Genomic DNA, 17,258 nt, shown 5'->3' with positions numbered 1-17,258 from the left:
AGGAAGGAAGGAAGGAAGGAAGGAAGGAAGGAAGGAAGGAAGGAAGGGAAACTCAGCGTAAGTGACCTACCAAAGGACACACAATAGTAAGTGACAGCATCGGGATGTGAAGCCGGGTACATACAGTTCTGTGACTGCCTGAAATTGCAGTGCTGTAATGCTCTCTCATACAGATAGGACATGTGGGGACAGGTTCTGCTCCATGCAGAAGGAAGAATTCTAAACCCAGAGGAAATGAGCCACAAAACAGATTTTACGCTTTAGAAGTCTTCAGAGGATAAACGAAGAGGAATTTGATGAGGACCATGACATCAGTCTTACCCCAAACGGTCTCTTGCCTTCCACCAGTGAGGGTTATACTTCTCCAATATCAGGTACTCCTCTGATCTCTTTAATGCTAAATCACATGGCTCTCTGGGCAGAAAATCATACAGCGCCTTTACTTGGATCTTCTCTTCAGTAACCTCAGAGGGTGGGAGGGGAGGCAGTGGCTTGCGTTTTGATGGTTGCACGTGGTCTCTGTTGGACTGTAAAAACCAAGGAATTATTTGTTGTACTATTGGTTTAGTAATCTGCACTAAAAAAAGAATAGGGATAGAGTACATTTCCCTGCTGCCCCAATTCACCCGTCTGGATGCACCAAAGCAAAAACCAGAGTGGATAAACACAGGAAATGACCATAAAACAACTTTTGAATCCAGCAACCCACTCATCGTTTTGTATGTTGTCAAGATCACAAATTCTCTTGCCAGCATCACACTGGATGTTTCTCTTTTCTTTTTCACAATAGCTCTGTGCTCAACACGAGGCTCGAACTCATGAGGCCTGAGATCAAGAGTCGCATGCTCCACGGACTGAGCCAGCCAGGCACCCCTGGATGTTTTTTAAGCCACAATTCTTGAAATTTGATTTCCACCCCAGTAGTTTCACTTTGTTTTATGGGTTTTTCTCTCTTGAAAAAAGATAAACAGCCCTTTCCTTTCACACACGCTATAACCTGTGTTTGGGTTTATCACACTTCTTAAGAACACTGTTTCCTCCAACACTGAGCTGAAAATTACTCCTGGGTTCAAAATGGCAGTAGCCAGAATACATTTTTCCCCATTCACTGTCTGGTTTCAAGTTCTGCCAAAACATAGCAGAGTAGGCTATTTTAACTGGTCTTTTTCTTTTCTCTCTCTCTCTCTTCTAAGGCATTCATTCACTAAATGTTTATTAAGCACTTGTTACGTGCCAAGCAGGACCCTAGATTCTGGGCATGGCAGCAAACAGTACCTCGAGGAGCGCAGACCCTAAAAACTCAAGCTTCCTCTGTTCCTTCTCCCTCATCAAGATGATACTCACTTGCTTCTTGCTTGGCAATTCCCTGAACCACAGCCTGCGACGCTGGGTGTATTTTTCTGAAAATTCTTCATCTTTGCTCAGGCTTATATGTGCTCTGACTTGTCTGAGATTGAAAAACAACCATGTTACCAATTATGATCTGAATTCAGGTTATCCAAGCATTCACCAGATATTCACGAAACTAGTAGGAAACTCCAGGTCTCTTTCTGACTTCTTTCTTACTTAAAAGACTTTCCACGGGCAAGTTACTACCTCTCAGAACTGCACTTTCCTTATGGAGGAGCTAGAGATGCTAAGAGCAAATGGAGTTGTTATGGAATAAAATTGAAGAAACGTACGTCCCATGCCCAAACCGAACCTGGTGCATATTCAGGTGATAAAATAATGATCATGATAATGAAAAACTCATTCTGCGTCAGGCACAGTGTTTATCATTTTACATGCATGACCTCGTTTGACGGTATCCATTGTTATAAGTAGACGCAGTGTAGTGATTAAGAATATGAGTTTGAATCCCAACTCTACCATTTCACACTGTGGCCTTGGGAAGCAATAGAACCTCTCTAAGCCTCAATTCCCTCATCTGTAAGATGGAGATTATAAAAACCATAGGTGTTTTTGAGAGTTACGTGGGCTAATAAATGCAAATCTTTTAGCACAGTCTTGCACAGAGGACACCTCCATTAAATGCTAACTGTTACTATTATCATGGTACCTTGCATTTATTCTATACAATCTTTTGCTGGCCATCAAAGTGCAAGAGACCCTGATCATTGGTGTGGGCGGGGGGAGGAGATATTCTAATAAATAAGACAGGATTCTTGCCCTTAAAGGGCAAAATTTATTGAGCAGAACACAGAGAAGTAAACAGCATACACAAAATAAATATTAAATACAGACCCAAGCCACATGCTGTGGGAACGTAATGGAAGGAGCAATTCATGCCAAAGGGATCCAGGACAGATGGTGGAAGACCTGAAATTTCTGAAGGAAGACCTTTAGATCAGTGGGCACGCAGCCGGGAGGAAATGGGAGAAGGGCTTCCCCGGCAAAGGGAAGGGCAGAATCAAGGAGCCATGGAGACACAATAGACAATGAAGAAACTGAATGGATGACTTTCCAAGAAGTTGCCCTCAGAAGTAGACTTACCTCTTCTGCATGGAACAGCAGCAACAACAACAGAAAATCGACTGGATGCTGTTATCTGAAAAGCAGATCATTGGAGAGAGCCGTAAGTCCATGACATTGGCTAGATGAGGCCAGTGGTGCTAGTCCAAAGGAGGAAATTCCCAAGGGAAATTCCCAAGGAGCAATAGGAATGATAAAGCGTATGCTAGGTCTTGACTCTGCCCTCCTTTATTTGTGGCAGACGAGAAACTGTCTCGAAAGCACAAAGAAGTTACTGGTACCCTGGCCACTGTGGTTTCCCTTCTCAGGCTCTTCTCTCCAGGTCTGGTTTATGCATTTCCTCAGTCTGTGAATGACAAATGACAAATGACTCTATTCTACTTCACCTTGATCAGGGCTAATGTCAGCTAATAAATGTACAAACACAATGTACATGATTCCAAAAGCAATGTTCTCCTAGGAAATCTGTTAGCAGGGATTTTGAATTAGGTCCATCACATTTCTTTTAAAAATATTTTTAATATTTTAATATTTAGTATTTTATGTTCATAGAACCTGGGTTTCCCAGTCAGCTCTCTCTCATCATGACAGTTGACAATGAAGCATTAGGGAAGCAGAGAGTATGTCAGACATGAGTTCTGAGGTTAGACAGACCTGGGTTTGAATCCTCACTGTGCAGGTGACTATATCTGGGATGAGTCCCTTTACTTCTCTAAGTTTTCGTTTTCCTATCTGCAAAAACAGGATAATCATACCTAACCCCTTTGAGAAGCCTTATGAGGCAGAGGTTAATCTCTAACTTAGTGGGTTCGGGGAAGTTACTGGACTGTTCTATACTTAAGTTTCCTCATCTGTAAAATGGGAATAATTGGATACTTGGCATGTAAATCTACTGGGAGGATTAATTGAATGGATTCCTGGAAAGCACCCAGAACAATGCCAGATATATAGGACGAGGGTAATCGAGAAGACCTATTATTACTATAGGTTGTTGAGAAGATTAAATTAGACATCATCTCTAAAGTCCCACGAAAATAGAAGAGGGGTACAAACAGAAGACACCCACTACAGTCTACCCCTCAGCACCCACTCTGTGCCCCCAGAACAGGGGATGCAACGGAGTTTTCATCAGCCATCATGTTATCACCAGGTGATGAAAACTCTGATACCAATGACTGTATCAGTCAGGGTTCCAATATGAAACATGACGTATTTAAATTAGAATAATTTTTAAAGGGTTCATACACAAAGGGACTAATTACAAAGGTGTGGATAAGGGGTAAGGGAAACTGGGTCCAACAGTAGAACTGTCACCATCCCTAGGTCCAAAAGGACCAGGAAAGTGAGAGAGTTAAGTAGATTTCTAGACACTAAAATAAATTACTGAGCCCCCCAAATCTACATTATATTGTGTATTATTAGGTTTGGGGATTTCAGCTGCTTTTGTCAATTATCTGGTAGTATCTGCATGAACAAGTGGCCAAAAACTCCTGGGAATGAGGGTACATTAGCACTTAGGGGTTCTGTCTGCTTTAGCAGGACTGGGTCTAATTTACATTCTTGTCAATTGATTCCAGTGTTGCTTTAGAGTCCCATATAGATCTGTATCTATCCAGGCCAAAAGATACAAAGTCAAATGTAGGTTACACAAATGAGTGAAGTGGGTCAGAGTATGGTTTAGAATGTGGCAAAAATGCTGTGGCCTCATGTAGAGGTATTCAAATTCAAAATTTTAAAAATACTCCTTCCCTCTCTTGTATCACCATTCCCCTCTCCACTGGATCATTGCCATTAGCATACAAATATGCTGTTACTTCCCTCATTAAAAATAAAAGAAACTACTCTTGATATTATTTCCTTGATCAGCTTTGCTCCCCATTTAGAGTAAAATCTAGAAATGAATCATCTTTACTTGCTGCTTCCAATTCTTCTCTCTTTTTCTCTTAACCCATTCCAGTCAAGCTTTTGTTCCTACCACTTCCCCCAAACTGCTCCTGTTAGGGTCACCAGTGACCTATGCACCACTCTAGCCCATGGTTAATTCTACGTCCTCATCTTGCTTGACCTCTCAGCAGCATTCCACACTCTTCTCTTGGTTTTCTTTCTTCTTGATCTCTTTTGCCACTTCTCTTCCTCCCTACCCTCTCAGTCTGGGGCTAATGATAGCCGGCTCCAAAGCTTTTGATCTCTTCTCTGTCTCATTCACTCCTTTGATTACTTCATTCCTTTCTGTGTCTTAAAAACAATCTATCTGCTAATGACATCCAAACGTATACCTCTACCCAGTTCCAGTGCATTCCAGACTTGCACACCCAAATGCAGTCTCAAATTCTAGACACTTGGGTGTCTAGTGGACACCTCCAATTCACATGAAGAAATCTCAACTCCTTCTCTTCCTTTCTACCCAGACTTGCTCTACCCATCCTCTCCATTTTGTCAATAGCAATTCCATTTTTCCAGTGGCTCAGGTCAAGGATCCTGGAGTTGTCTTTGACTCTTCTCTTTCTCTCACACCCCAGTCCAATCTGTCCGGAAGTATGCTGATTCTGCCTTAAAAATGTATCCAAGAGGGGCGCCTGGGTGGCTCAGTTGGTGGAGCGACTGCCTTCGGCTCAGGTCATGATCCTGGAGTCCCGGGATCGAGTCCCGCATCGGGCTCCCCCTGCTCAGCGGGGAGTCTGCTTCTCCCTCTGACCCTCCTCCCTCTCATGCTCTTTGTCTCTCATTCTCTCTGTCTCAAATAAATAAATAAAATCTTTAAAAAAAAAAATGTATCCAAGAGTTTCAGTTTGGGATGATGAAAATGGTCTGGAGATGGATAGTGGGGATGGTTGTATGGTAATTCAAATGTACTTAATGCCACTGGACTATACACTTAGAGAGAGTTAAAATGGTAAATTTTATGTTATGTATATTTCACCATGGTTTAAAACTCTCTCTCTCTCTCTCTCACACACACACACACACACACAAACACACACAGAATCTTACTGCTTTTCCCACCCTCTGTTCTTACTATGGTCTAAGCTACCATGATTCATCTGGATGATACCAACAGCCTGCTGACTTCTTCCTGCTTCTACTCTAAACTCCCTATGGTCTCTTCTCAGCATAGCAGCCAGAGTAATTAATGTAAAACCCAAGTTGGATCATGTTGCTCCTTGTCTCCAAATCCCACAATGGCTCCCCATTTCATTGACAGTTATAGCTAAATTTCTCACACTAGCCTATAAAACCCTCCGTGATCTGGCCTCCTGTTGCCTCTCATTTCTGTCCAACATGGCCTTGCTTGTGTTACTTAGCCACACTACCCTCCTCCTGCTTCTGAGGCACACCAGGCCTGCTCTTCCTGAAGTTTCTTTGCTTTTGTCTTGGCTAGACCACTCTCCCCTCCAGGTGTCAACCTTCTATTTTTTTAAATATTTTTTAAATTGAATTATAGTTGATGCAAAATAGTATATTCATTTCAGGTATACAACATAGTGATTCAACAATTACATACATTATGTAATATTCACCACAATAAGTGTAGTTACCATCCATCACCATACAGGTTATTCAAATTTTATTGACTATACTCCCTATGCTGTACTTTTCATCCCTGTGAATTAATTATTTTATAACTGAAAGTTTGTACCTCTTAATCCCCTTCACCTATTTTGCCTATGCCCCCATCTCTCTCTCTTCTGGCAACTACTAGTTTGTTCTCTGTATTTATGAGTCTGTTTCTGTTTTTGTTTTTTCATTTGTTTTGTTTTTTAGATTCTACATGTAAGTGAAATCATATGATATTTGTCTTTTCTGTCTGACTTATTTCACTTAGCATAATACCCTCTAGGTCCACCCATGTTGTTGTGAACAGCAAGATTTCATTCTTTCTTACGGCTGAGTAATATCCCATTGTGTGTGTGTGTGTGTGTGTGTATACCACATCTTCTTTATCCAGTCACCTATTGATGGACACTCAGGCTGTTTCCATATCTTGGCTATTGTAAATAATGCTGCAATAAACATAGGGTTGCATATATCTCTTCAAATCAGTGGCTTTGTTTTCTTCAGGTAAATACTCAGAAGTAGAATTACTGGGTCATATGATCTCAGAAATGGACCAAAAAAAGGTAGAAGTAAATCACTGGGACTACATCAAACTAAAAAGCTTTTGCACAACAAAGGAAACCATCAACAAAATAAAACAGCAACCTACTGAATGGGAGAAGATATTTGTAAATGATACACTGGATAAGGGGTTAATATCCAAAATATATAAAGAACTCGTACAACTCAACACCAAAAAACCCCCACATAATCCAATTTAAAAATTGGCAGAGGATCTAATAGGCATTTTTCCAAAGACACATGAAAAGATGCTCTCAACATCACTAACCACCAGGGAAGTACAAATCAAAACTACAAAGAGATATCACATCATACCTGTCAGAATGACTATTATCAAAAAGACAAGAAATAACAAGTGTTATCGAGGATGTGGAAAAAGGGAACCCTCGTGCAGTGTTGGTGGGAATGTGAATTGGTGCAGCTACTGTGAAAACAGCCTGGAGGCTCCCCAGTCCTAATGAGAAAATGAAAACTATATTTGGAGACAGAGTAAGTAGGTACAATAGGAAGCAGTGAACAGTAAGAGTGGAGACGTACCAATCTCATCCAAACCCTCAGCAGCCCACACTGGCATTTCTGCAGTAACTCATTTAATCCTCATTTAACCGTGTAAAGTAGGTGCTGTTTTACAGGTGAAGAATCTGACCACAAAGGGGATCCTCCCTGCTGAGACTCAAAGGGCTTTTAAGTTGAGAGCCAGGATCAGACCCAGGCAGCCCGACTCCAGAGTCTCTACTCTCAACCTCCGGCCACAGTGTTCACTCAGTGGCTGAATGAACTGGTCAAAGTACCAGCCTCTGAGCCCTCCTTCAATCCGTCCTCTAAGTTCATTTCCCTGAAAGTCTGTCTCAGCCAACGGCCCTCCATCCTCAGCTCCCAAAAAGACCCTCAGTTACATACGGCATCAAGATGATACCCTCCCTTATGTTCATTGCCTTTTATAACCTGGCCAACTCCACTCCAAATCTCCATGTTCACCACTCCTCTTGCACTGGCTCCCTCCACTTGATCTGCTCTCGTAGACATCCTGAACATTCCTATGTCCAACCTGAAAAGGACTGCCACTGCAACCCACTCCCATCTAATGGCCCTCTGGGTTCCCAGAGCACAGGTGATTGGTCCTGCCCTGTGGCTCGTAATTGGGCACCATGTTAGATGGCCATTTATTTTTTTTTAAAAGGTTTTATTTATTTATTTGACAGAGAGAGACACAGCGAGAGAGCGAACACAAGCAGTGGGAGTAGGAGAGGGAGAAGCAGGCTTCCCGCGGAGCAGGCAGCCTGATGCGGGGCTCGATCCCTGGACGCTGGGATGATGACCTGAGCCGAAGGCAGACCCTTAATGACTGAGCCACCCAGGCACCCCTAGATGTTTTATTTTATTTAATAAATTTATTTAATAAATTTAAACGGCCATCTTTGCGTAGGCTCCATCTCTCACAGGGTTTCTCAACCACACCACAACTGACATTTTAGACTGGATGATTCTTAGGGGGTTGGGGGCCTCTGTCTCGGGCATTGTAGGATGTTTAGCAGCACCTCTATGACCAGGTGTCAGCAGCAACCCCTCACCCCCCTTCACACCCACCTCCTCTTCTGAGTTGTGAAAACCAAAAAACTCCCAGGCATTGTCAGATGTCCCTGGGGCGGCAGTGGGGGGGGGCGGGCAGGGGAGCAGTGTGCAAAAATCCCTTGATTTTGAGAACCACTGAGCTCCATTGTAAGCTCTTCAATTTCAGCGCTTCTCCATCCAGCATGGGTGCCTGGCACACAGGGAGAACTCAATAAATCGGCCAATACCCCCACACCACCACATCACACCTGGGCTCTACTTTTCAGTAGCTCATTCTACCACAGGACATCTCACAGCACGACGCTGGCCACAGAACAAGTTAGGCTGACCACAACCCTTTGACTAAGTAGAACAGCAAAGTTGAAGAGAACAGCTTCCGGATCTTTGGCTAGTACTTATAGGTCATAAGCCTAACCCGCAGTCCCAGAACCATTGAATAAAGAAGTAACTTATCCAAAATCAAGCATCAGTCCATGAGACACTAAATGAAATAGTAAAACCCTCTCTGGTGTTCAAGGATTTTTTCCATATTGGGACAGCACATGGGGTTTTGAGTGGGTTTTGGTGTCAGACCAACTTGCAGTCAAATCATGGCTCCATTTTCTAGTGGCAACAATGTGATTCTGGGCACAGAAAACTCTTCTGTGCCTTTGGGAAATTCCCAGTTTCGGCCAAGCTCGTGCATATCCAAGCCGGAGAGACTAAAATGCCCCAGAGACGGGCAGTGACTATTTGCCCGCTGGAAGGGTTGAGGATTATCTCAGGAAGGAGCCGGAGCCTCCTCTCCCTCGCTTCCGTCTCGCGCTCATCTCTTCACCTGCTTCTTATTCCCCCGGCAAAATCTTTAATTATCCACCAGGTCGCGGCAACTCAGGGAAAGGGCACCGCATCCTGGCGTAATCCCTGCGACCTTTAGGAATGGCCCATCTCCACGGGTAAGGCAGTCGAGCCTCTCGCCGGGGCGGCCGTTCGCGTTCCTTCCAGGGAGGGCTTGCCGCCCCTTCCCTCACTCGCGCCAGCCTCCCCGCGCCTGCGGGCGGGGGTGGGCGGCCACAGCGGGGCTGGGGGGACCCGGCTTCCGCCAGGGGGCGCTGGAAGGGGGCGAGTGAGAGACGGCCCGCGACCCGGAGGCCGCCTCCCGCGCCCTCGCCAATCGCGGCCCGCCGCCAAGCCGGGCCCCGCCCCCTCGCCAATCGCGGCCCGCCGCCAAGCCGGGCCCCGCCCCCTCGCCAATCGCGGCCCGCCGCCAAGCCGGGCCCCGCCCCCTCTGGGAAGCGGAGCTCGAGGCCTTCGCTGCGTCTCCCATGGTTTGAGGTTTACATCGGCTGAAGCTCGCGTTCATCCCCTGGCATGTCCGACGTCACTGTCTCGTTCTGAATCAGCCTCAAGTGAAATTTTATCCCTCCTGAATCTGGTCAGAAGTGGCAGATGGCCGCTGCTTTTTATTTGAAGACATGAATAACTGGCTCGGTTTCGAGGGCCGTCCTGAACCAAAGACCAGGCTAGTTCAGTCGCCCAACCCACACGCTCCAGGTGGCGGTTTTAAGGCGAGGAATTCTGGTGGCAGCTGCCTCGGCGGGGGAAGGAGGGCGCGGGCGGGGGCGGGGGCCGAAAGCTCGTGGCTTTGGGGAAATGGCTCTGGGTGATTCATGAGGGAGTCTGACGTTCGGTACAAGAGAGGCGCCATTGTTGCCAGAAATTCTCAGAAAGACCACACGTCCTCGTGACGATCATAAATTCCCACCATGAGATCTGTTTCTTAAGGGCCTTTTAAAATCAGACACATTTTAATCGACTAAACCGATGTCATCTGGGAGGAGTGACACACAGCCAGCTTTCCTTTAGCGCGACATTCTACCTCTGATCAGGTATCAGAGAAGCCTTTCCACCTGCCAAACCAAGAACACACACCTATGGGGGGGGGGGGGGAAGGAAGGAAGGATGGAAGGAAGGAAGGAAGGGAGGAAAGAAGGAAGGAAGGAAGGGAAGAAGTAAGACACTGAGTTTTTCATAGAAATGTTTATTCAATTTAGAAAGCTATCCTTTACACTAATATCTGAGTGTATGCTCTTTATATATTTGAGTTGTTAAATTATCTTCGTTTTGTGTATACACTTCCTCTTGATATTAAAAAGACACCCAAGAGGAATGCTAGAAGAACACTCCTGTGTTTCCTTTTGATGTTAAAATGTCCCTGCTTCTAAGAAATGATGGTCACCAGAGAGGTTAGTCTTTTTGAATGTGTTGACAAAATAAGTTAACAACCCTATGTTAAACCCCAAACTGTTTTTTTGACATCCTCTTGAGTCTTACCTTAAAGGAAGAGGAATAACTACTTTAGGGGAATTCATGGGTCACTAACAGAAAACAGGTACCTAGCTTATGTGACCGTAAACTGATAAATTTGGTGGCAGACACAAATGGTACTTGGTCGGGCTGGGGCCTGAAGGGGCACTGAGTGTGGGGAAGGAGTGAGGAGACTCTAGAAGCCCGAGGAGCTGGATGGGGAACTGGGCAGCAGGGAGATGGTGTCCAGGGAGTAACGGATGCTCTGAGGGAAGGCAGAGGCTGCCTGAAGACTGCACATCTGTTCTCAGCCTTGGCCAGGGCACAGCCCCAGGCACCAGACATTCCAGCGCCCTGAAGCCGTTGTTTGCTCTCTGCAGGGATATTGCTTTCTTCCCAGTAATGAGCTGGTGTGAGGTGGACTGGGCAGGCGCCTTGCAGACAACTCCTCCCTGCCCCCAGGTCTCAGAGCAGTATTTTCTAGAAGACTGATGTCTGTGACCTCAGAATTCATGACGAGCTCACAAATATCACACCCAAGACATTGAGCCAGCTTGTGCTCAGACACAAGGCCTGATGGCAGGGTTGGCACTGTGCTGGAAGCTGTGACCACTGGCCCTCAGTGGGCAGGGGGTGCACAGACGCTGCCGGCCGGTGGGCTCCACGGAGGCACGGCAGGGAAGCTCAGCATGCCAGGAGACACGGAAACCTCACAGACGCCGTCCCCCATGCTGGCTGCTGTTGTCATTATTACGACAGACTTGAGGCAGTTGCAGGGGGATAAAAACGAAATGATTTAAAAAACAAAAGACACATATTTCTGCTAGTGTCCATAGGAACAGGAGGAAATTCTCTGTTTTTGATAAAGGGGAAAACTCCAGCCTGAGGCAAAATAGTGGTGGAAGTGGCCACGTTTGATTTTGGCCCAGGGGTTCTCCCTGCTTTTGCCACCGAATTCGTCATCTGTTGTTGGAAACAAATCATTATTAATCTCACAGTTTCTGTGGGTCAGGAGTCCAGGCACAGCTCAGCTGGGGGCCTGTAGGTAAAGGTTAAGAAATTCATGAAGCTCATGAAATTGTAGTCGAGTTGAGTTGATCCACATCCACGTTCACTTCCATGGCTCTTGGCGAGCCTTGGTGCCTTCATTCCTCATGATGGGGATCCTCCAAAGGCCACCTGAGAACGCTCACAGCATGGCAGCTGGTAATCCAGGGGACAGAGAGCCCGAGAGCACGAAGCCAGAAGCCACAGTCTTTATACAACCTCATCTCAGAGAGAACACTCTACTGCTTTTATCATCTTCTCTTCATGAAAAGTGAGTTACTAGGTCCACTTCAGACTCAAGGAGAGGGATTGCACAAGGGTGTGAACACGGGGCAATGGACACCATTGGGGGCCATCTGAGAGGTGGCTATGCAGCTCCCCTCTTTATCTTCATATTAATAATAATGGTAATGATAGAAGATAGTAACTTACGGTTGGTGTGGAAATTGAATACAACGAGGAATGAGAGGGGGCTTTAAAAATAGGGGCCTCAGAGGGGCAGCTGGGTGCTCAGTCATTAAGCATCTGCCCTCAGCTTGGGTCATGATCCCGGGGTCCTGGGATTGAGCCCCGCATCGGGCTCCCTGCTCAGCAGGAGGCCTGCTTCTCCCTCTCCCACTCCCCCTGCTTGTGTTCCCTCTCTCGCTGTGTCTCTCTCTGTCAAATAAATAAATATTAAAAAAAAAAAAAATGGGTGCCTGGGTGGTTCAGTTGGTGAAGCATCTCCCTTTGGCTCAGGTCATGATCCTGGGGTCCTGGGATGGAGCCCCGCATCGGGCTCCCTGCTCAGCGGGAAGCCTGCTTCTCCCTCTCCCACTCCCCCTGCTTGTGTTCCCTCTCTCGCTGTCTCTCTCTCTCTCTGTCAAATAAATAAAATCTTAAAAAAAAAAAAAATAGGGGCCTTAGAAAGGCAATGTGATCAGGTGTACATACCTCACGCCCAGATCAAACTATGGAGGTGAGTCTGGAAATCGACGTTTTATCAGTATCCTGTAATACTTCAGGCACACTAAGATTTAAGAATCACTCATATACATCATTAATTTTTTTCCCTTCTACTTCATAAATTGGGAAGAAAAGAAAGGCAGAGAAATTAGGTGAAAATGAGGTGGAGGGGAAGGAAGAGGTGAGTTTTTCAAACCCCTAGTTCTCCCTGGGCTCTGTCCTCTAAATAACTCTACGGGGGCTGGATCTGTCCTCAGGGCCACTGTTAGTGGGTAGAAACCTTGACCATACCCAATTATATTTCACAAATCGAACTTCACTGGAGCAGTGCTTGGCAACCTCGCTCAGGCTCTCCCCACGGTTCAGTATGACCAATATCTCACCTTCTCCATGATCTTCTCCCGCCCTACAGCAGCCTATCAGGCCAGACTTCTATGACAGCTCTTAGAACAACAAACATATTTGGCAAATGACTCTGGCCTGGCAAACACATACAAACATTTTCTGATTAGCAGTAATACACCTGGAGACATCTCTTGGCTTTCTCTTTTCAACGGTAAACACCTAAGTGTTTTAACCAGAAGCAAATAGAGCCATATCTCCAGGTGGTTGGTGGCAGAAATAAATAGGGGATTCTTACATGGAACAAATGACCAGAAGCTGGAAGAGATGGTGAATGTTCATCAAATCCATGCCCTTCCAGGCTGGCCAGAATGACCCTCAAAATAGTCCCGCCAAAAAGAAGAAGTCAAACTCTCACTCTTTGCAGATGATACTTTATGTGGAAAATCCAAAAGACTCCACCCCAAAACTGCTAGAACTCATACAGGAGTTCAGTAAAGTGGCAGGATATAAAATCAATGCACAGAAATCGGTGGCATTCCTATACACCAACAACAAGACAGAAGAGAGAGAAATTAAGGAGTCGATCCCATTTACAATTGCACCCCAAACCATAAGATACCTAGGAATAAATCTAACCAAAGAGGCAGAGGATCTGTACTCAGAAAACTATAAAATACTCATGAAAGAAATTGAGGAAGACACAAAGAGATGGAAAAACGTTCCATGCTCATAGATTGGAAGAACAAATATTGTGAAGATGTCAATGCTACCTAGAGCAATCTACACATTTAATGCAATCCCTATCAAAATACCATCCACTTTTTTCAAAGAAATGGAATAATCCTAAAATTTGTATGGAACCAGAAAAGACCCCGCATAGCCAGAGGAATGTTGAAAAAGAAAAGCAAAGCTGGCGGCATCACAATTCCAGACTTCAAGCTCTGTTACAAAGCTGTCATCATCAAGACAGTATGGTACTGGCACAAAAACAGGCACATAGATCAATGGAACAGAACAGAGAGCCCAGAAATGGACCCTCAACTCTATGGTCAACGAATCTTTGATAAAGCAGGAAACAATGTCCAATGGAAAAAAGACAGTCTCTTCAACAAATGGTGTTGGGAAAACTGGACAGCCACATGCAGAAGAATGAAACTGGACCATTTCCTTATACCACACACAAAAATAGACTCAAAATGGTTGGAAGACCTAAATTGAGACAGGAGTCCATCAAAATCCTAAAGAAGAACACAAGCAGCAACCTCTTCGACCTCAGCCACAGCAACTTCTTCCTAGAAACATTGCCAAAGGCAAGGGAAGCAAGGGCAAAAATGAACTATTGGGACTTCACCAAGATACGAAGCTTTTGCACAGCAAAAGAAACAGTCAATAAAACCAAAAGACAACCGACAAATGGGAGAAGATATTTGCAAATGACATATCAAATAAAGGGCTTGTATCCAAAAGCTATAAATAACTTATCAAATTCAACACCCAAAGAACAAAGAATCCAATCAAGAAATGGGCAGAAGACATGAACAGACATTTTTATAACAGACAGTGTAGGAGGGTTCCCCTTTCTCCGCATCCCTGCCAACATCTCTCGTTTCCTGACTTGTTAATTTTAGCCATTCTGACTGGGCAGATGGTGTTGGGAAAATTGGACAGCCACATGCAGAAGACATGTTGTTTCTAGGAAGAAGTTGCTGTGGCTGAGGTCGAAGAGGTTGCTGCCTGTGTTCTCCTTTAGGATTTTGATGGACTCCTGCCTCAATTTAGGTCTTCCAACCATTTTGAGTCTATTTTTGTGTGTGGTGTAAGGAAATGGTCCAGTTTCATTCTTCTGCATAACAGACATAAATAACAGAGTTATTTAGAGGACAAAGCCCAGGGAGAACTAGGGGTTTGAAAAACTCACCTCTTCCTTCCCCTCCACCTCATTTTCACCTAATTTCTCTGCCTTTCTTTTCTTCCCAACCAAAGAAGACATCCAAATGGCCAACAGACACATGAAAAAGTGCTCAACATTGCTCGGCATCAGGGAAATCCAAATCAAAACCTCAATGAGATACCACCTCACACCAGTCAGAATGGCTAAAATTAACAAGTCAGGAAACGACAGATGTTGGTGGGGATGCGGAGAAAGGGGAACCCTCCTACACTGTTGCTGGGAATGCAAGCTGGTGCAACCACTCTGGAAAACAGTATGGAGGTTCCTCAAAAAGTTGAAAATAGAGCTACCCTACGTCCCAGCAAATGCACTACTGGGTATTTACCCCAAAGATACAAATGTAGGGATCCGAAGGGGTACATGCACCCCGATGTTTATAGCAGCAATGTCCACAATAGCCAAACTGTGGAAAGAGCCACGATGTCCATCGACAGATGAATGGATAAAGAAGATGTGGTATAGGGCGCCTGGGTGGCTCAGTTGGTTAAGCGACTGCCTTCAGCTCAGGTCATGATCCTGGGGTCCCCAGATCGAGTCCTACATCGGGCTCCCTGCTCGGCGGGGAGTCTGCTCCTCCCTCTGACCCTCCCCCCCTCATGCTCTCTCTCTCTCTCATTCTCTCTCTAATAAATAAAATCTTAAAAAAAAAAAGATGTGGTATATATACAATGGAATATTATGCAGCCATCAAAAGGAATGAGATCTTGCCATTTGCAACAATGTGGATGGAACTGGAGGGTGTTATGCCGAGCGAAATAAGTCAATCAGAGAAAGACATGTATCATATGACCTCACTGATATGAGGAATTCTTAATCTCAGGAAACAAACTGAGGGTTGCTGGAGTGGGGGTGGGGTGGGAGGGATGGGGTGGCTGGGTGATAGACATTGGGGAGGGTATGTGCTATGGTGAGTGCTGTGAATTGTGCAAGACTGTTGAGTCACAGATCTGTACCTCTGAAACAAATAATGCAATATATGTTAAGAAAAAAAAAAAGAAGATAGCAGAAGGGCAAGAATGAAGGGGGGAAATCAGAGGGGGAGATGAACCATGAGAGACGATGGACTCTGGAAAACAAACTGAGGGTTCTAGAGGGGAGGGGGATGAGAGGATGGGTTAGCCTGGTGATGGGTATTAAAGAGGGCACGTTCTGCATGGAGCACTGGGTGTTATACACAAACAATGAATCATGGAACACTACATCAAAAACCAATGATGTATGGTGATTAACATAACAATAAAATGTTTTTTAAAAAATTATGCACACACACACACACACACAAATAGTCCCGCCAAGAGGTCGTCTCTTATTTAATCCCTCGGGCAACCTAATCCTGTCTCAACCCTCACCATTATTTATTTTCTATATAATCAAATCTTGTTAAAATTTACAGCCTTTTCTCTAGTTCTGACCTCAGGAGAAATGAAGAACAGATGCTCGCACAGCTTTTAATAAAAAGGTTATTAAGTCACTGCTCATCTTCGTTCTACCGTCGGGGGCGGTGGGGACAGAAATTGTTGCTTCGTAGCTCTTCCGCTTGGCCCTGGTTCACCTGTATTTCTGATAACAGGCAGCCCCATTCTGTCGATGAGTGGATCAAGACTGTAAGTTATATTCAGGTCAGTACAACTGAAATAGCCTGGTTTATCTTTTACAAATTCTACCAACAAGCGTTGGGTCCTGTGAAGTGATGTGGCTTAAACAGATGACATTTAAAAATTGCCACCCGTTTTTCCTATCGCCACTTAAGAATCAGAAATGTAAAAACTTTGTTAGCTGGTCTTTGATTACTTTAATCTGATATGACTGGGCTTTGTTAAAACTAGGTTCTATAGTCATTCAGAATTAAATAAATCAAAGACAGTATTTTCCTTTCTTATTTTTTAATATTTTGTGCATAAGGTCCTCATAGAGTTAAATTAATAAGCATTTTCAAAATTGCGCATGGAACTGAACAGTCTTCCAAAGCAACTCCAAAATTAAGATCATGAAGGACGTGTCATTTCTAGCTACTGTTGATGCTATCTTGTTGAGAGGTGGGCAGAAACAGGGTACCATTTTACAGATAAGGACCCGACATAAGAAGTTGCCAAAGGTGACCCACCAAGGCTGTAGCAAATCCAGAGGCTAAAACTTGGTCTCCCAGCCTTCAGCTCGGAGCTCTTTACCTTAATATCGCCCTAAAAACACACACTTTTCAAACTGCATTTCCATACACACATATAGATTTAAGGACACTATTTTGTTTCCTTTGCATTCTCCATGCTGAGCATTTACTAAAATTACATCACTACAGTGGTCATTTGAATAACACACAAAACCCTGTCACAACACCTGGGGAAATTATCCTCAAAGTTTCACAAGCCTTATGCCTGCCTCTGCCAGTCAAGAGTAAGTAACAGGCCCAGAACAAGCCCTGAAGATAAAGGACGAAGCCGTCTTACTTACAGGTGGAAAGAATCATGGCTGTGCTTCTGCAGGGAGCAGACCAAACAGCCTTCAGTTCTTCAGCGCCGCTCCAGTC

At 44.8% G+C, this 17,258-nt stretch overlaps 1 protein-coding gene across 2 annotated transcripts in view; it reads right to left on the bottom strand.

Moving 5' to 3' along the window:
- The window catches only part of TXK (TXK tyrosine kinase), a 58,241-nt gene extending 40,983 nt beyond the window's left edge, over positions 1–17,258 (bottom strand). The window contains exons 1-4 of one of the 2 annotated variants that reach the window (XM_035005026.1): positions 17,183–17,258; positions 2,494–2,548; positions 1,345–1,447; positions 322–527 (exon numbers count right to left, since the gene is read on the bottom strand). In XM_035005026.1, the coding sequence (XP_034860917.1) occupies positions 322–527; positions 1,345–1,447; positions 2,494–2,548; positions 17,183–17,198 (380 nt within the window). In that variant the 5' untranslated portion in view covers positions 17,199–17,258. Of the gene's footprint in view, positions 1–321; positions 528–1,344; positions 1,448–2,493; positions 2,744–17,182 lie in introns of those variants that run through there. The other variant, XM_035005025.1, reaches the window with a different exon arrangement.

The sequence above is a fragment of the Mirounga leonina genome, unplaced genomic scaffold, assembly GCF_011800145.1.
Source record: "Mirounga leonina isolate KUSES-001 unplaced genomic scaffold, KU_Mleo_1.0 Mir_129, whole genome shotgun sequence".
Classification (NCBI taxonomy): domain Eukaryota; kingdom Metazoa; phylum Chordata; class Mammalia; order Carnivora; family Phocidae; genus Mirounga; species Mirounga leonina.
The sequence above is the reverse complement of the archived record's forward strand: the minus strand, read 5'-3'. Positions and strand labels throughout refer to the sequence as shown.